This window comes from Dermacentor silvarum, chromosome 4 (assembly GCF_013339745.2).
Source record: "Dermacentor silvarum isolate Dsil-2018 chromosome 4, BIME_Dsil_1.4, whole genome shotgun sequence".
Lineage (NCBI taxonomy): Eukaryota > Metazoa > Arthropoda > Arachnida > Ixodida > Ixodidae > Dermacentor > Dermacentor silvarum.
The window spans coordinates 150988557-151008788 of record NC_051157.2 but is presented as its reverse complement, the minus strand read 5'-3'; the positions used below and the strand labels follow the sequence as shown (position 1 = coordinate 151008788).

The window sequence follows — 20232 nt, the reverse complement described above, 5'->3', positions numbered from 1 at the left end:
CTGATTACATTGCTTGTTTCCTGCATCTAGCATATTTATGTAGCCTATTGCACAGCGAGCTCTCTTTTTTTCTTCTTTGCCTCCTTTTTTGCAATCCTTGACGGCGATACTAGTCTGAGATTCCCCTAGGGGATTTCCTTTCTCATTGCTACCTATTCTCTCCTCCTGAGTGCCCGTGTTCCCCCCCTCCCCCCCCCCACCCCCAGGAAAATAAAAGTATTGCGCAACCAGCAAGTAGCCAGCCAACTTATCGTCCAAGCCCGCAATTGAAGGGAATTCTGTCCCGTTGAAAACGAACATGCCTTTTCACGTTTGTCTCGAATCACTCTCCATATCGCTTCTTAGCGGCCACCACTGCTCTTGATACGTTCGCGTCGCGAAAAGCTACCTCCGGCCCCGTGCACATCACAATCTGCATTCAGAGGGATATCTCGTTCCAATTATTTATACGCTTTGCCAAACGCAGGGCTAGTCAAGACCATTTTCTGTTTAGCACGTCATTTAGTCCCCACGCTACAACGAAAAGGCTACGTCGGTGATGTTTTACCCGCGTGCTTTCTCTTGCTCCCTTCATGACAGAGTCCAATGTATCCTCTGTAAACCTCCCTATCACGACTCTTTTGTCGTCTTTCTCCCTCTCCGCATTCGCCTCTGAGCGCCTAGTCAAATATTAGTGACACACGATTATCACATTTTCACTCTCTCCTACCGACGAGGCCTGTTCCTGCCTCCCCTTGACCTCCTTGGTATTCGGGGTAGCTTGAATGTAAGTGGGCCTCTTTCCGGCTGCGGAAACTGCACGTTCCACGCAGTCATCGCTGTTTGCGGCCCTCCCGGTTCTGTCACGCCTGGCGATGGCGTCCCCTCATCATGACCGGTGTGTCCGCCATGTTCCTTCATGATGGCGGCCCGGGTCAGTTTTCCTCGGCTACTCGAAGTCCTTCCTCCAGCGCCTCGTTCCATATAGAGCTCATTTTTGAACTCTTCGAACCTCTTCTCAAGCTCACCCTGGACACTAATTACTTTATGGCACATATAACCTACAAATTGTAGCTAGTGAATATTGTGCTATCTGCCACAGGCAACATAAAACATTTGGTGCTGTTATAGAAACAGCTGTTATATGCAAAACCCTCTTTACTGTGGGCAAACTGCTTCGGCCGAACTTCGCCTCTCATTTATCTCGCAGCAGTGCTCGCTTCTTGTGACCAACTGTTGTATTCGCACATATTCGAGTCTTTGGTTGACGGTCGTCTTCGATATAAGCGCTTAAGGGCCACGGGGGCACGTGCGTGCCGGCGTTCGTATTTGTGAGCAATGATTTGACAGGAAACAGGTTAAGCTCGTGAAACAGTCATGCTCGAAGCTGCATTGTCAAAAAATAATCACCGCATATCCACGAAGTGGATGATGATGAGTGGGCGAAGCACCGGGGGATCATTCGGTTAACCGTGAATCCCCCGACGCCGGCAAGCGGATCCAGAGGCGGCGAGAGCGCAGGAAGCGGCGGCAAAACGACAGAAGCGTTCTCTACCTGAGGTTGGTGGCGCCGATGCTCGGTTCAAGCGCGAGCTTCGCAAGCCCTCATCGTCGGGTCCGCTTGCCGGCGTTGCCATACTGCTGTAGCTTTGGGAGCCCTCAGGTCTGGGTCCGAATGGCGGCGTTGCCGTGCTGCTGCAGCTTCGCGATCCCTCAGCTCCGTGTCTGCTTGCCGGCAATGCCGTTTTGCTGCACCTTCCCACGCCCTAGACTCCGGGTCCGCTTGTTGTCTGCGTCGCCGTGCTGCAGCAGCTTTGCGAGCCCTCGACTCAGCTTGCAGTTGAGCCGCCACTCTCGCCTTTTCATCCATAGCGGGCGCGCCGTTATCAGAAGCGACCGTTATCATCCATGGCTGAAGAGAGAAAGAGAGCGCGCGTCGGGAACGAACGCCCTTGTGCACCGCAGCGCCGCTAGCGCACTCCATGCAAACCAGAGCTACGGACGGGAGAGAAAGAGAGCTCGCGTCGGGAACGAACGCCCCTCTGCCCCGCAGCGCCCCTAGCGGTCTCCATGCAAACCAGAGCTACGGACAACGGACGACGACGAGGAACAAGGCTCGGCCCTAAGGTGCTTCGCCCCTAAAATGGATGGCTGCCGACGGACGCAGTTATCGGCAGTTTGGGTGGATGCGGATGGATGGGACGGATGCGGTTACTGTGGGTGATGCGCAGCATATATTCATCAGCAATTTATTGGCCGGAAATTTGTATGAGGCACATGTGTAAGCTGCAACAAATGAGTGACCGCTGATTCACCGTCTTATGTGACGCTGATGTGAGTTAGGGACACCAATGACTCTGAAACAAACCGCGAAATTGTTCTTAGCGCAATTTCAACTGATCTTCTCCCCTTAACCTTTATTTCTTTTTTTATTTTGTTTCTGGTGCTCACTTCCAAAAATAAGGCAGATCGCTGCGATCAATGTGACGTATAGCAAACTTCTTCAGCGGAAGCGACAGGGTACCTGTGGGATGTGATTGCGACTTCCGTCGCACGCCATTAAAGTTCAAACTGGTGGAAAGATGGTCGGCACATACGCAGCATGTCTCGCAACGCAGTTTTTTTAGTCGTTGCTATGAAAACGAGGTTGTAGCTGCAGAATCTTTCGGTGTCACTCGCCTGTCACGGCGCTCGGTTTTTAATGTGAGCGGACGCGGCGGAGTACACGTTGTTTCGCTTTCCGCGCGCGTTGAACTGCCCGAATCCTGTGTCCTCGCCTCTTTGTTTCGTACGAACGGGATGGAAAGTGGTAGAATTGAACCTTCTAATGCACTCCTTCTCATCCCTGCCAATTCACGACACAGCAGTAGCGTCGGTAAAGACGTTCCTTCAAAGGGGTGCGGCACGGCACCGCTCGCTTCCGCCTTCTGCATGGGCGTGAGGAATGAGGCAGTGAACTATTCTAGGGTGGTCTTGTGGCGTCTCTGACCAAGGAAGACGAGTTGTTGACTTTTTAAATAAGTGCTACAGTTGAAAGGCAACACACAATTTGCTGCAGAAACAAGCGACATAGGTGCGTCGCCTTCGACGGCGACGCAGCCAACTCAGGCAGTGGAGTCGGACTCCGTACTATTCGATTCCACGCCACACGCTATTTTAATTTATTTTCTCTCTTTCACCTTCTGTATAAACGAGCACAACCAGCTTCGCAAAGACTTCGCGCCTATACAGGGTGTTCCAGCTCTCATGCAGCACGATTTAAAAAAAAAAGAGGAACGGCGTTGCACGAAGCAAACCTAGTGCGTATTTTTTCCGGTGCTGTGGAGTAGCCGCCAGTAATTTTTTCGTTACTTAGATTTAATTAGGTAATTATAATTAATTATCTAACTCGAGAAGTTCTGTTACAATTACGAAAGCGTTAATGAGAAAATTGTAGAACAACATGAAAAGCTCCCCATACAGCTTTCTCTTGCTCAATACGTGGTACATAAAAGTGTTTTTCCGAGCGTGAAAGACGCCCGCGAATACATGCTAAGTGCCTCGAGCGGCCAGTGGCGCGGCAATAGACCGATCCCACCGACCGATCTGCGCACGCACCGGTTTTCCGTAAGTAGCACTCCCACCATCTTGGTTGTAGTCAACTGGTCAATCACACAACCGCAGTACAGCCACTGTAACCGCAGTTCGCGCTCGTTGAGTACTGCGCACGAGCTTCCCAGACATCTCTACGACTCCACCACCGAGAAACATTGGTCATGTATTTTAAGAAATTACATCGGCTGTTCACTGCAGCATGCGCTCTTTCCTGCAAAAAGAGCCTGCTGCTCTTTCATTTCGGTTGTTACCCGCTGATAACGCGTTGAGTATCGTATTTGTTCGAGCTTTGTATGTAGTACACGCTGATGTACGCTGTCGTTCTGCGTTACTACTTTTGCACACGTGCATCTCGATGACTGCAACGTTATGTTTGCTTAGCGGCGGACATAATAGTATTTGTATACCTGTTGGATACAGGTTTCAAGTGCGGCGCCTAAACTTTCGTGCCCTAATGGTGCTTACCTACAGGGGTTTCGCGCACGACTTGCAGACTTCGGTAAAAGCGATATGTAGAAGTTCTTGGGTAAGCTAGGCGGCGTTTTTAACATAAAAACGCTGATAGCCAATCATCGCCAAGTCATCGATAGCCAATCAATAGCTTATTGATAATCGATCAATAATCATAAATTCCGGAAAATTCTGGGGATGACTGGGTAGTGCTTAGCCTAGCCCAAATATGTAGCCAATACCTTGTGTAGCTAATCGATAGCAAATCAATAGCTAATCAATATTCAAGCAATAATCAATAAATTCTGGAAAATGCTGGGGATGACTTGGTAGTTCTTAACCTAGCCCAAATACGTGGCCAAAACCTTGCGACAGCCAATCAATAGCTAATCGATAATCGATCAATAATAAATAAATTCCGAAAATACTGGGGATGACTTGGTAATTCTTAGCCTAGCCCAAATACGTGGCCAATACCTTGCGATAGGGAATTTATGGTCAATCAATAGCTAATTGATAATCAATCAATAATCAATAAATTTCGGGAAATACTGGGGATGACTTGGTAGTGCTTAGCCTAGCCCAAATACGTGGTCAATTGCTTACGATAGGCAATCGATAGCCAATCAATAGCTAATTGATAATCAACCAATCTATAAATTCCGGAAAATCTAAGTACACGGCTGTTTCCGCGCCGAGCGGCCAGTGGCGCGGCAATTCTGCGTGTATTCGCAGGCTCCTATCACGCTCGGAAAAACTCATTTATGTAGCACGTATTGAGCAAGAGAAAGCTTTATCGGGAGTTTTTTATGTTGCTCTACAATTTTCTCATTGACACTTTGATAATTGTAACAGTACTTCTCGAGTTATATAATTAATTACAATTACCTAATGAAATCTATATAACGAAAAAATTACTGGCGGCTACTCCACTGTACTGGAAACGATACGCACTAGGTTTGCTTCGCGTAATGCCATTCCTTTTTTAAATCGTGCTGCGTGATCGCTGGGACACCCTGTATATGCTTGTTTATAGGAAAACATTATTCCGTATTATTTTTGTGCAATTAAGACTCTTTGGCAACATCCCCCAGATTGTGGTGTTTTAATGAGTTTATCAGTCTAAGAGTACTTTACGTACATTCCGGGGACTGACTGTCTATCTATCTGTCTATCCATCTGCCAGTGTACATGATGGTTTTGCCCGCTAAACTTGGGTCAATGGGACTAGGGAGTCCATGGTCTAATTGGTAGCGCACCGGGCTGTTGTGCTGAGGGAACAGAGTTTCAAAGCAGCGATCCGACCAACTTGAGTCGCTGGGCGTGTGGTACTGGTTATGCGCCGCTGTTCAGTGACCATATCTGATACCAATTCGAGCACTGAGTATGTGCCACTTGGTCTATGCCACTCTGCAGTAAACCTTACGCCATCTTAGGTTACTGAGTCTTCGCTACGCAGAGAACAATGGTGCACACCGCGAATGGATGCACACAGTGTATACATACAATTATAATAATTCAATTACTTACAGTCCCATTATTCAAATAAAGTTTAAGATCTCTGTCACGATACTATGTACCATGTGATGCAATGATAATGATCAACCCTCTCAGAGATTACGTACAATGACGCGCAATAACGCCTCAAGCAAACATGTCTTCCTATGTGTTGCGTGGGCTGCGCAGACAAGCAGCAGCGGTGCGTGCAAGGTAATGTCTAACATGAACTCACCACTCTCGCATTATACTAAGCACTGAAAAAATTGCACATTAGCCGCAAACATCACCGCTAATTATCGCCAATCAAAGCAAACAGCATACAAAGTTTCGCTTGCATCGATTCCCGTAGTGCGTGGGGCCCGCAGACTTTTTACCGTCTCACATGTCGGGGTCAGCGTGTCTGAACAGGCGAGTCATCATCTCTCCGAAAATTGTGACGTTCTCCTTGGGTAGTTGCACTCGGGCTTCTAGCAGAGCTTCCGCCTTTTTTTTTTTCATACCACGCTCGTGAAGGTATTCAAAAAGGTGCTGCGAAAAAGGTACCACGTCGTCAGGGTTGGCTCTCGATTCTCAAATCACGTTCTAATGGCGTCCTCCAACGAAAAATCGGCATGGCTCAAATTGTCGTCGTAGTTAGAGTTTATGAGCATAGCGACCCTTTCGTACGTTTCCAGCTAGCTTATCGGGTCTTCGAATGACGATCCGCTGCAGGTCGGTGGCTCCCTAGGCTGCTGCAACATGATCGGTGTAGGTGGCACTGAAGCTGTCATCTTGGCTGTTGTCGTGGCCGTGCACTACCTTGTCTTCTTGAGGGGAAGTCCTTGCACCGGTTGCAGGTTTCGAAGATTGAGGTTGGTCGCCGATGTACGTGGTCCGGGACGAAGTTGGTGTTGCCTTCGTGGTTCGGGCTTCTTTCGTGGCTTTGTGGGGGCGTCCAGTACATTAAAGCAAACCAGCTCCACCAGATGTCACGTTGCAGTGACAATTAAATACAGAATAGCGAGAACTGTGATTCACGAGACTAACTCCTAATTATTCAAATAAATATTATATAACAGTGGAGGACAACAATAGCGGTGAACACGGACACGTCGGCTATTTATATAAGGCCCAATGAAATTTCTTGTGCAATCGCTGGTGCTCGTGCAACTTCTAGAATGTATGTACACCAGCATTTGGGTCAAGCACAGAATTTGATTACAGTAGGGTCAGCGACACCGTAAGCAACAGATCGAACCATCGATAACACTCGAGAAACTCCCGATAGAGAAAGAGTGAGCGATAATCATTAACATCTGTTAGCCGCAGAAATGCGGTCACCGAATTAAGATAAACAAGGATTCATGTCAAAATATTGTTTCAGAGTGGTGAAGTTAAGTAGTACCTAGCTCATTTTTCTACCCAGATATTGTCTATTTTTGTTCTTTATGATTCTGCCCATGTCTAATATTTACATGAGTATGTATGGAATGTTTCTCGCGTTAGGTAATTAGTGCTTTTTTTATTGCCGACTACATGCAGCGTCATTCTCACAATTCTTTGTGTTCGGGTGCATGTATTCGTAACCTTAAAAAAATGAGCGCAGCTTGCACTAGTGGTGCATGTCTGGAGCAAACAGCGGAGCTTGTGATCGACCTAGCTTATTCCGGCGTTAGTCAGGCGCAGTCAGGCGTTACACGGACAGATTCTCGCTTGGCCTCACGACGCGGTTCAAGGTGAGCGGCTTCTTCTTCGGGTGTCCGGATCTTCTTCGGTCTTCTCATTGTCAAGGCTACATGTACTCGGCACAAAGTCGACGAGAGTTCTGCCACCATCGCGGTGGCTCCGGCGCTGTATCTGCCCGGTGACATCACGACTAAGCTCCGCCTCCACACGATCATCCAACTGTTAACACGGCTGGGCAAAGCATGTAACTAGGCGGTAGCAAAGCTTGGCGAAGCGACTACGTGGCCTCGCGAAGCGTTGACATGTCTAGGCGGACCAAGGCACATGTGGTTGATAGGCGACGTGAAGTGACGTCATGGCTAGACGGAGCAGGTGCGCGGTCGTAGCAGCTCGGCGCGGTGGTACGGAGCGGCGGTGATGCGAGGCGCAGCTATGCCAAATGATTGCTAGGAAACGCGCGGTGACGTTATTGCCAGGCGCAGTTACTGGTCCACGCTATACGGGCCAACCACCGGCTTAAACAGCTCCGCTGTTAAAACAAGCACATGTTCAAACTCATATAGAACCAAGCCTGTCCCCAAACTTTCCTCGTGTGCATCTGTGAGGTAAGTGGGTATTCACTGAACAGCATTTCTTTTAGGCCGGATAACTCAGATTGCTGAAACGATGCGATTTACAACGTGAGGCTTAGAGCGCGTGAAAAGACAAGGACGAAGGGATTGGTGACATCGTCCTTGTCTTTTCACGCGCTCTAAGCCTCACGATGTCATACCAACAAGCCCAAATCACTGCATTACAGCGATTTCCAATGTGCCCATGTCAGTAGCGTCAATGATTTCCCCAAGAAAGGCGATTATCGTTCCTCGTGGCACATGCCGATACTCGTTGCTAAAGTTTGTTAGCAAAACGACTGAACATTTGTTTCGCACCTGAAGAATCCCTCTGGCTATGCAAATGTTGCGTTCAAGAAGCAGGGGAATGTTTGCCTCAGCAATTCCTTCGACGTCGTCCTCCATGTCGCATCAGACAAGGGTAAGCACGCTGCTCTTGGGTGGTAACGTGACGTGATCATCCGCTACGCAAAGCACGATGTCACGGTCATTGTTATTACTCTTCTGTGTGGCTTGCGTAGTAGCGAAGCTGACTCTAGACTCTTGCAGGTATATGATGGCACCGTTCGCCTGAAGGAAATCCATGCCGAGTATAAGGTCCTTTGAACATTCAGGAAAAATGACGAAGTCACCGATGTACGTGAAGCCCCGAATGTTGACTCGTGTCGTGCACCGGCCCACTGGAGTTGTAAGGTGCCGTCCTGCAGTATGAATCTGAGTTCCGGCCCATTGCGTCAAAACTTTGTTCAGTATACGCGCGAAATTCTGGCTCATAACAGACATATCCGCACCCGTGTCGATTAACGCTGTGACTACGTGGCAAATGGTAACTGGTACGTCGCAAGATACTGACTCCGAACTAAACTGCTTTCCCTGCGTCTCAGCTTCGTCACATCATGGTTGTCGTAGTGGAGGATCTTAAGCGTTCGCAACGTCGGCGACCTCACCTCGGCAGGTCGCTGGATTGTTTTCCCGGGTGACAGGGCTGGGTGAGCGACGCCTTGTTGCGCTCGGCATGAAGAGGGAGCTGGGAGACCAGATTGGGGCGGGTGAATGTGACCGGGGATCACAAAATCTTGGCGTAAGCGAGGTCCTGGCATCCGCGAGGTAGGTTTCAATCTCCAAGGGGCCTTCGCCCTTGCACGGGCACGGGGCATTAAGTGAAAATCCACGGAGCCCAGCTGGGCGGTAAGAACATGCCCTGTAGAGGTGATATACTTCACCGCTATGAAAACACAAGGGCCTCCGGTCTGCACACGTCGCTCTTGCGGGGTGGGCGTGCTACAGCCATGAATGGCGTGCGCGAGGCCTGAAGTCACCAGTTGCTTGTTCAATGGCGCGTACACCATGAAAAATCGGGAACGACGAACTTCGCGCACCTTCCGCATACGACACGCGAGGCTGTGGCTGCCGTACCTCGTGCTGTGGTGTCCCCCTTCGCTCTGGGACTTGGACTGCCTGCCTGATTTCCTCCCGGAGGAACTCTGCCAGAGCGAGTCTCGGTACAGATGCTGGAGCCACCTAGAGCTTTTGGGGCTCTTCTCGAACAACAATCCTACTAGGCTCCCGCAAGGCGTCGGTATTGTCAAAGGGCACAGCAAGAGGGTCACGCGATAGGGTCCACACGTCGCGGTTGTATTGCCATGGTCGCTGCTGCAGTGCCTTTGCCATTAATATGGCTTCCGCGAGAAACTGTGCAACGGTCTTTGGTTGGTTGCGTATCAGGCCACCGAATAACTCTTGCTTGACACCGCGCATAAAGTTCCTTAGATTCTTTTCTTCCGGCGTGGACGGATCCGCACGTCGGAAAAGTCGGCACATATCTTCGACAAACATTGCGATGCTTTCTTTCAGCCGCTGCACTCTCGCCTGAATTGCAGATTAAGCTCGGTCCCAGCGATCAAGGCTTGCATATACGCTGATTAGCTGCCGTCGTAATTCATCCCATGTCGATAGGGCCGCCTCACGGTTCTCATACCATGTCCGCGCATAGTCCTCGGGAGCAAAGTAGGCGTTTCGTAGCTTCCGCTCCAGAGTCCAGCCGTTGAATTCAGCAGCACACTAAAGTGATCGAGCGAGTCTTCAACATCCTCGAAGGTGTCCCCATGGAAGGATTTGGGAATTCGCGGCTGGTTAAGCACGACCTCGGTTGGTGCCGCTGAGGACGAAGTAACTGATGTACTCATTCTTCTGACACGGTGGGGTAGAGACTAGTGCTCAGGTGGTAGTCCTTGAAGTCGACGGCTGGTCCGTACGTGAACAGGGGTCAGCTATACCGGACATCGTGCTGGACTTGTAAACTGGGTTTTATCTGGGAGCGGTAGCATGTACCCAGCACCTCCACCAGAAATAAAAATTGGAGGACGCTTAAGCTTCGCCTTTAAGAGTGAAACGCGATAGCGTGATAGGGCCCCGTTCAAGCCCGTTGACAGGCCCCGTTGTAAACTGGCTTTCCCACTGCAACCCTGAACGTGGGAAAGCCAGCTTACAAGAACCAAGCTTACAGCGATCCCCTTAAAGTCGGCTACACTTTTAAACAGAAATGCATTGCTGTGAAGACGTTTTTTTTCAAGGCCAATAAAAGTCGTTTTATATGAAAATGTGAAGGCCCTAGCCCCTTTTTTATTATTTTATGAATTGTTTCCTATTGCACCGACGCGCGCACGTGTCCAAAACGCATTAGGCAGGCGAAGTCCCTATTTGACCTGACGAGGATGCGAGCGCCATCTGGATATCATTTTCGCAAGTAAACACCCGAGCGCGCAGCTGTAGGTCTGGTAGAAATGCTGGAAAAGGGGTTTGTGTTGCAGCTTTTCATAACAGAATTATGTTTTCTCGTGCATTAAAATTACAATCCGACGCCACCATGTCTGTAGGTTGTGGTTAAGTCATACTTTACTGTTTTTCTAAGAGATTCCACTGTGAGAAATTTTGTTTACCAAAACCTTGCAGCTTGTGGAGGGCGTGCACGGTTGGGGTGGTTCGGGGTAATTTTCTCCGCCAAGGACGTCGACATCGCACGCCGACGCCGCATTTTCTACGACACGGGGCCCTTAACGTTATCGCATTAAAATGTAAAGTAGGTTGAAGACGGAGGCTTACAAAATAGATGCGTCTCATTAATGGCGGGTCCCGAAGAGGAGAGTGCAGTTTACGCGCTTCATCGTCTTTCATGGCGCCGACCTTTGCGCGCTGCCGTCCGCGGTGCGGAAGCCCCACATCACTGTGTCAGTACCAATGACGTGCGCAACCGCTGTCACTACGCAGGCCGAATGCAGAAACGTCTTTTGTGGGTGCTTTTCGCAATTGGCCGGCTGTGTTTGCTGATACATCCAGCATCAATATTGCCTGAATTTTTATTTTTCGCACTATTCTAGCGTAAGAGGTATCTGTGAATTGGGGCCGTCGTTCCTCATGCAGTGACTAAAGAGTATATATATATATATATATATATATATATATATATATTGTAAAGGAAAGAACGTTGGTGGCCGTTGGTATCAATTTACGTCGACAGTATCGGAGTGCTGACGGCGCTTGTAGACACAGACGCTGAGCGTTCAGCGCTGCTTCAGCGGCACACGCCTGCCAATCTCCATCCCTGGACTCAGGCACCCTTGCGATGCCTAGGGGAAACGTACAGCCAGCAGGCACCATTGACCTGCAGCTACACACAACCGCTGGTACAATGCATCTACGCGACGTGCCCGTCTTCGACGATTTGCCTGCCGACATCATTCTTGGCGCGGACTACGTCCTTTCTAACGACGTGCAACTGAACATTGAGGGCGGTAAAGTTATGCTGCGATCCACAACCTCCTGCGCGCCTCCGACTGAGTCACAGAGATGTGAGCCTTCCGGCAGGAAGACCCTTTCTAGGGTTCTCGAGCAACATCGCGCCCTGTTTGCCGACAACAATGCACAACTTCCGGGTACTGACTTGCTTGAGCACCGCATTCCAACAGACAGTCACCCACCTATATGCGTACCAATGCGATGGTATGCTGAACGCGAACGGTCTGTCATTGCCGAACAAGTAAGTGAGATGCTGGCTGCTGGCGTGATTAGACCGTCGTGCAGTCCTTGGGCCGCACCTGTTGTCCTTGTTCGCAAGAAAAACGGCACTTTGCGGTTCTGTGTTGATTATAGAGAGCTCTACAAGCATACTATACCGGACTCCTACCCACTGCCCCGCATTGACGATGCCATCGATACAGTACGGAATGCAAGGCTGGGTATTGGCAAATCAATCTCGCAGAAGAAGACAAATTTAAAACCGCGTTCCGTACACCATCAGGCCTTTACGAGTTCAACCGTATGCCCTTCGGCTTACAGACAGCTCCCATCACGTTCCAGCGCGCTATGAACACCGTGCTGAGTCCGCTTAAGAATCACGGCTGTGTTGTGTACCTCGATTATATCTTAGTTGTGGGCACAACAGAAGAATAACCTCTTCGGAACCTAGGCGAAGTTCTTGAGAGGCTCTACAACGCTGGATTTCGACTAAACCGTGAGAAATGCCAATTTGGACTTACGGCCATCTCGTTCTTCTTTCTGCGGTTTTACGTGCCAAAACCAGTTCTGATTATGAGGCACGCCGTAGTGGAGGGCTCCGGAGTAATTTTGACCACCTGGGGTTCTTTAACGTGCACTACAACGCAAGCACACGGGCGTTTTTACATTTCGCCTCCATCGAAATGCGGCCGCCGCGGCCGGGATAACGGCCATCTTGTATCTGGGGTACTCCATCTCTGAGAAAGGCGTACAGCCTCTCCCTGAAAGGATATCAGCCATTACGAACTTCCCCACTCCGACGTGCATTAAGCAGCTGCAGTCGTTTTTGGGCATTAGCGTCTTATCTGCGAAAGTTTGTTGCCAACTTCGCTTCGACAGCTGCTCCCCTTACTGACCTGCTCAAGAAAGATACGCAGTTTAAATGGGGCCAATCACAGGAATGGGCGTTCCAATCAGCTCAAACATCAGCTGACCGAGTGCCCTGTACTGAGCCACTTCAATGAAGACTGGACCACAGAGGTGCACACAGACGCTAGCCAGGTTGGACTCGGAGCAGTACATGTGCAGCGCGACCCAGATGGTGCTGAACATGTTGTCGCCTATGCCAGCCGAAAACATTCAGATGCAGAAAGTCACTACCACTCCTACGAGTTGGAATGCCTAGCTGTTGTGTGCAGCGTTGACGACAAATTTATACACTATCTGCTTGGTCGGCATTTCACGGTGGTAACAGATAATGCTGCAATTTCATGGATGTTCTCAAAGCAACACCTGAAGCATAAATTCGCACGCTGGATAATACGACTACAGGAGTATGACTACAGCGTCCGACATCGCGCCGGTACTCTAAACCAAGTGACTGACGCATGTCGGGAAATCCTAGTGGGGACGACTCGTCTACAATGAAGGAAGCGGAAGCGGGGATATTATTTTCACAACAAGACGTCACCGAGGCCCAACGCCAAGACACTGACGTGGCGGCTATCATAGCTTCACTTGCGGACGCACAGAACAGCAACAAATTTGTCGTGCGTGACGCAACTGTCTATCGTCGCCTATGGAAGAATAAGTGGCAAGTTGAAGAACACCTTCTAGTCATCCCTGCTTCGTTGCGGCCTGGTATTCTTCACGCGATCCACGATACACCTGAAGGCGGACACATAGGTCAGCGAGCGACACTAAAAAAAGTACAGGAGCGCTTCTGGTGGCCCAAAATGAGTAAGAGTGTTCGTGATTACGTCGTTATCGGTGAAATATGCCAACGACACAAGCGGCTTCCAGGGTGCCAGCCTGGGCTACTCACACCCATTCCACCTCCTGCTACCATATTTCACACAGTTGGCATCGACCATGTTGGCCCCCTACCAACGACAGCGGCTGGCAATCGCTACATCCTCATTGCTGTTGACCATCTATCCAAATTTGTGGAGGTGGCCGCCATGCCTTCTCTGGCACCCAGCTACGTGACAAGATTTTTGAGAGACCGATTTGAACTGAGGCATGGTCTTCCAAACAAACTAATATCCGATCGGGCACCCACCTTCCGCAGCTCCGAACTCCGTGCCTACCTACGCCATGCAAGAGTTGAGCACCACTTTGCCTCAGCGTACCATCCGCAAACAAACGGCCTGACGGAGAGAGCTAATCAGACAATTCAAACACGTTTGGCTCCGTACTGCCGAAATAGCAAGCCGGGAGAAGCAGATTGGGACGAACGTCTTCAGGCTGCTCCTTACTCGATGAGCACTTCACTACAAAACTCAGCTGGGATATCGCCATACGAAAAAGTCTATGGCCAGCTAGCCCGACTTTACGAGCTCAATTTGGATACCCCGATCAGGTTTGGACGCCTCGTCGCACGACAGACATTATGCCGCAATATTCGAGACGAAGCTCGCAAGAGTGCAGCGAGAGCCCAAGACGTTCAAAAGCGTCATTACGACCGTCGCCATCGTCCCGCGCCGCAGTACCAGATAGGAGATGAGGTGTGGGTCCAACGAGGTAGTCGACCGCCGGGCAAGAAGCTTTGCGCGAAATGTGAGGGTCCCTTTGTGATCACAGAACGCCTGGGGAAGAACACTTGGCGTGTTCGCACTCTGGATCAACAGGGAACCTTGGACAGGAGAAGAAAGAACAATTTTGCCGTCCACGTGGCTCTTCTCAAGAAGAGGGTCCACCGACAAATCTGATGTGGTTGTGCACTGAGTTTCAAAAATGCAGTGTGGCCGAGTGTAATATAGTGGAAGCACAAGCTCGGTAACACGGGAAAAAGGGTAAAAAGACGAGGAAGTTCATAGAACAGCCGGCCCAGTGAACGGGTGCTATGTCTCTGTCTCCTGTTCTTTCCTTTACAATATATATATATATATATATATATATATATATATGACAGAGGAGAAAGGAAACAGAGACGCAAAAGTTTTGTTAATCCCGACCAAATCAATCCAGTCGGTAATGGAACCAAAGAACGCATTCGGGTAATAAGCTGTGGGTGGAGTTTATATGTCCAAAAAGATAATGAAGAGAAGTTGGAATGAAAGTGCCTGAAAAGATGACATGTCGCCGGTGGGAACGGAACCCGGTGGCAACCACGTAAGGCGAAGGTTGTTTGTTTGGTCTCCACAATGTGTTTGTCTGTGTGCGTGTGTCTCTGTGTGTGTGTGATTTAGTATTGTTGTTAGTGCACTCTCACAAAAATTGTGCTTCTATCGTTCAAAATTTTCCCTGCAGGTGAAATGTAGAAGAATGGTATAATGGCACAATGCGTTTGATCTGAACCCCCCCCCCCAAAAAAAAAACAATTTCTTCAAATTTTCGTTTTTTTTTCGCAGCATCCATGGTCAGTTTGCTGTGATCAACCCAGCAAACGGGGGCTTCATAATAAGCTTTACCATCTCCACTTTAGAACAGGCAATGTTTAGCCGCACACATTCTGGCATATTGTTTTTGCCCGTTGATGCCTGCATACAGGTTGTTGTTCTTTTTGTTTTTCTTTTGTTTCCTTTTGTGGAAGAAACGTTGCATCTTGCAGAAGCTATGTAGCGAAAGTGGGTGTTACCGTTACGATTTAGCGTTCAATCGACCAACGCCACTGAAGGAGGCTGCAAAAGCTTGGTGCGAAGCCAAAAACAGGAGATTTGTGGCAGATTTTGAAACTCACCTTTAACCCTGTTGTTGCGAACTTCACAGCAACTGAAGCAAGCAAATCTTTATATACAATGCTTCCACTGACTTGGCCATAGTGGTAGATATGGTAGCGGTTCCACAACTCGTCTAAATACACCTTTGTCGAAGCGTTGCTTACTATATCCATCATGGCGTTCTCGTCGCTGCATGTGCTGATAAGAGAAAGCACGCGAAAAAAGCCCATCAGAATATTCTGAGATAATGCACGCCTGAGATACTTGCAACGTCAAAAGCCACTTTGTTCTTTATGAAGAGCTGGTGTCACAGTACGAATACGAGGGAAACGCTGGCAGTGCCTCTACTCAATATTCAGTACATTAAATACCCCCAAAACTAGCTGCTTGAAGTTATAATAGGTATTACCTATTCATTTACGCTAACAACACAAAGCTTAGACATTGTATACTGCTTTACTAGGATAAGGCAACATTAAGGACTATATTGTGTTACTCGCAGTGGTGTAAAATTTCAGGAAATTTTAAAGCCGCGATAAGAAAGGGTCTTTTGAAAGAACTTAGGGAACAGTGGAAAACTATCCTAACCTTCTTTTTTACCTTATGGGAGTTGTATCATGCCGTTATATCGCGATGTAGTAACAGGCCGAAATCCAGTGAGCTAAAAGACAGCAACCTTCATTTGAGGCTCGATTGCACAGCCAGGCCAACACGTCTGGCGAAGGAAAAAGAGAAGGGGCACGCCTTGCGCCGAGTAACCAAATGCCGAACACGTCGGCGCATATCTTATGGCATGGCGATACAGCAGTGAACATAACTGCTGACGAGGGCGCATGCGAGAAAATGTGAGTTAAAGTTTTTGGAACGTACGCACATTCTATATCAATTAATGCAGTGTTGATTCACAAAAAAAACAATAATATGTTTCAGAATTCTAGTCTAATGACCGCGCAGACTCTGCGCTTTTATTTTATTAGGCATGTGAGGCTAGTGTACTGTCTGAACAGTTCCGGAGCGTTATATTGTCAGATTGAGGACTGTGTGTACTTTCCAAATGGCAAAATCCATAACCCGCAATCGTAAAAACTAGGCCGAGCATGTGGGCGCCTTTACACGTACGCAACGGTGGGAAACGAGCCGTCATAACTATTGTGACACTCTTACGTGCATTCGAGGTTTACGCCTTAACAGAATGTGGGGCAGCCGAGACGGGTGAAGAGAAAGACGACGTGCCGCTGGCTAGCTGAATATCGACAGGCACTCAGCTTATCCAGGCCGTCGCGACTAACTCTGCCTGGCTGGCTGTTCAATAAACACCTTTCGCGCACATAACAAAGTGGTGGACCGTGCTGGGTACGACACAACGTACCACGGAGTCGCAACACCTAGAACTTCGCCAGAGCAGCCGTCTTGCTGGTCTCTTGCCAGCGACTGTCCCCATGGCTCAGGACGGAAGTGGACAAACGCCCGCTCTAGTTGTCTCTGCTCCAAGGTCGACGCCGGTTGGACCTTTGCAGCACTACATGGAACCAGGCTCGTTCGCGGGAAAAGCGGGCGAAGATGTCGACGAATGGCTGACGCACTATGCAAGAGTGAGTCGATCCAACCATTGGGACTCTGTCACTCAGCTTGAATACGTCGTACTGTTTCTGAGTGAGACAGCACTGATGTGCTACGAACACCACGAAGACTCCCTAACAACGTGGGAGTGCTTCGTTGAAGAAATTAAGAAGTGTTTTGGCGACTCCTACGCCAAACAGAAGCTCGCGGAGCGAACACTAGCTCAAAGAGCTGAAGCTCCCAGAGAAACTTGCATTACATACATAGAAGAGGTAATGAAGCTGTGCAAAATAGTGAATTCCCAGATGTCTGAGGAAGACCGAGTCGGACATCTCCTCAAAGGAATTGCAGAAGATGTCTATAATTTCCTTATAGGCAGGGAACACGTTGATTCCGTTTCAGATTTCGTACGTCACTGCCGTACATTTTAGACGTTGAAGACACGTCGCATTGCGCCAAAATTTGGAAGACTGTCAAATGTGACAACCGTTGCAAGCGTCGATGAGAGCCCGTCCGCCGATCTTTCCTCTACTATACGGCAGATCGTGCGTGAAGAACTGCTGTGACACGAGGAGCTTGCGTGCAACGTCATGCAACAACCTGTTGCCTACTCCCCGCAACACATGGCACCTGCAGCATCGTGCGCTTCGTGGCAGCCGTCGGTCTGTGTCACGGACATCCACCACAGAGAAGCTCCAGAGCCACGTCAGGGTGTATTTAGGCCCGATCAGCGACATGAAGAACACCCTTGACCCGGCAGGTTTGCGCACAGGCCGACCGTTCCTCCTGTGCTGCAGGCTCAGCCACTTCACTCTGCTACACGACCCCCACGGTTGAGCGCTTCCAGGCGCAGATCATCGATCGTCGTTTACCTGTGTGCTATAGCTGCGGCGACTTAGGTCACATTGCCAGGTACTGCAATCACGCCAACCACCGAGGTTCGACCAACCGATGATGTCTAGGTGGTACCGCATTCCACTTAAAACGTACTCACCCTCGCACACATATCCAGGAAGCATCCCTCACCAGCGCCCGGAGGTGCTGGTGAGAGATGCTTCTCCAGCATCCGACCGCATCTTGACACCACCAGCCGCTCCACGCGTAAGCCGGTCGCTGTCTCGGCGGCGTCAGCTGCCGTCGCCGCCTCTGGAAAACTAGTCAGCGCGGCCGTTGGAGGTGAGGTCGCTGGACAATCTTCGATGTCACCAAAGATACCTCCACATATTTGAATGTTTAAGAATAAGCTGTCTGTACTGATTGACGGAGTTTAAACAATGGCCTTAGTGGACACGGGAGCAACCGTTTCTGTGATGAGTCTTGCGTTTAAAAGCCACCTAGGACGAAAAGTGATGTTTCGCTGGGACCGCTACCGATACGTTTCGCGGAGTGAGTGGGGACTTGTTGCATCCCGTCGGGGTGTGCAATGTGGTCAAATATTTAATGCAGAGTTCACTGTTCTACCTCATTCTACGCATAACGTAATCCTGGGCATTGATTTTTTGAAACTGTGTGGTGCCACTGTCGACTGCGGGACGGGAGAAATTAGTGTAGGTACAAGCTTTTCAGCTGCGTTTATGGAGATCCCGCCGTATCACGAAAGTGTGCTTTGTGTATCCAGGGATACAGTTGTGCCCCCGTTATCTGCAACCTGTGTTTCAGTCTCCTGTTTCCCTGCCACCGACAGAACGTTTGACGCTACCGTCGAACCCCTTTGGCTGAGCTGCGTCAAAAGGAATGTGCTGATACCGCTATGCACGCTGTCAGTTCTTCACGGATGCACTAGCTCATGGACTGTAAACTATTCCAGTGAACCTGCTATACTACCACAGGGCCTGAAACTTGCCTGCCTACCATGAAGATCAATTGCTGTCACTCACCATTCTTACCGAGGCCCCTGATTCTGCGGTTGAACGCCATTTCGTTAACGCATGCCCTGCTGTGGACTCCTCCATTCTAGCTATTGTGAACAAGTCGCTCAGCACTAAACAGCGTAATCGAGTGGCGTATATTCTGCTAAAACTTGCCGGACTGTTTGAATTTTCGCAGCACGAGGGGCCACCGTCATTTCCTCCTCGTATACACCATCGCATAGATACGGGATCTGCCCAGCCTTTGCGACAGTAGCCGTACAGAGTTTCACCATCGGAACGCAAGGGGATCAACGACCAAGTCCGCGAAATGCTAAATAGGAATGTAATCCAAGAATCATGTAGTCCGTGGGCAGCGCCAGTGATTCTGGTTAAAAAGAAAGATGGGACATGGCGATTTTGTGTAGACTACCGGCGTCTCAACACCATCACTAAAAATGACGTGTATCCTCTTTCATGTATCGATGATGCTATCAGAGTGCCTTTCATCAGCGTCTTACTTTTCGTCTGTCGACTTGAGGTCGGGGTACTGGCAGATTCCTATGCACAAGACAGACAAGGGGAAAACGGCATTTGTGACACCAGACGGACTTTTTGAATTTAATGTGATGCCATTCGGGCTGTGTAATGCACCTGCAACTTTCGAGCGCTTCATGGACGACATCCTGCGTGGTTTGAAGTGGGAAGTGTGCATGTGTTACCTAGACGATGTAGTGATTTTCGGGCGCACGTTCAATGAGCACAACGCAGGTCTCGATATTGTGCTAGATTGCTTGGGAAAAGCAGGTTTGGTGCTCAACTCAATGAAATGCCATTTTGGAGAACGCCGAACACTGGTTTTGCCCATCTAGTGGACAAGGACGGCATACGACCCGATCCCGCAAAGACTGCTGCTGTCGAAGGCTTCAAACAACCTCGCTCAGTAAAAGAGCTACGCAGTTTACTGGGTCTTTGCTCATATTTCCGCCGGTTTATTCGTGGATTTGGCAACGTCAGCGTATCCGCTGACATGCCTCCTTCAGAAGGGCGTTCCTTCTGATTGGACCCCTGAATTCGAGGCCAGTTTTCGGGAGCTGAAGTTGCTTCTGACGTCCCATCCCATTCTCCGAGACACTTCGACCCGGCTGCTCCCACCGAAGTTCATACGGACGCTAGCGGTACTGGTGTCGGCGCAGGCCTTATTCAACGCATCGACAGTAAAGAACACGTCGTTGCCTATGCGAGTCGCTCCCTAAGCAAGTCCGAGCGCAACTACATTCACAGAGCAAGAATGTCTCGATGTTATTTTCGCAATACAGCGCTTCCGGTCATACCTGTACGGACGCCCCTTCACCATGGTGGCAGACCATC

At 49.5% G+C, this 20232-nt stretch overlaps 1 protein-coding gene across 1 annotated transcript in view; it reads right to left on the bottom strand.

The window, feature by feature from the left end:
• Positions 1-20232, bottom strand: part of LOC125945041 (uncharacterized) — a 39563-nt gene that overhangs the window by 16658 nt on the left and 2673 nt on the right. Inside the window, exon 2 of the mRNA XM_049666596.1 lies at positions 15475-15652. Coding sequence (XP_049522553.1) covers positions 15475-15652 — 178 coding nt within the window. The remainder of the gene's footprint in view (positions 1-15474; positions 15653-20232) is intronic.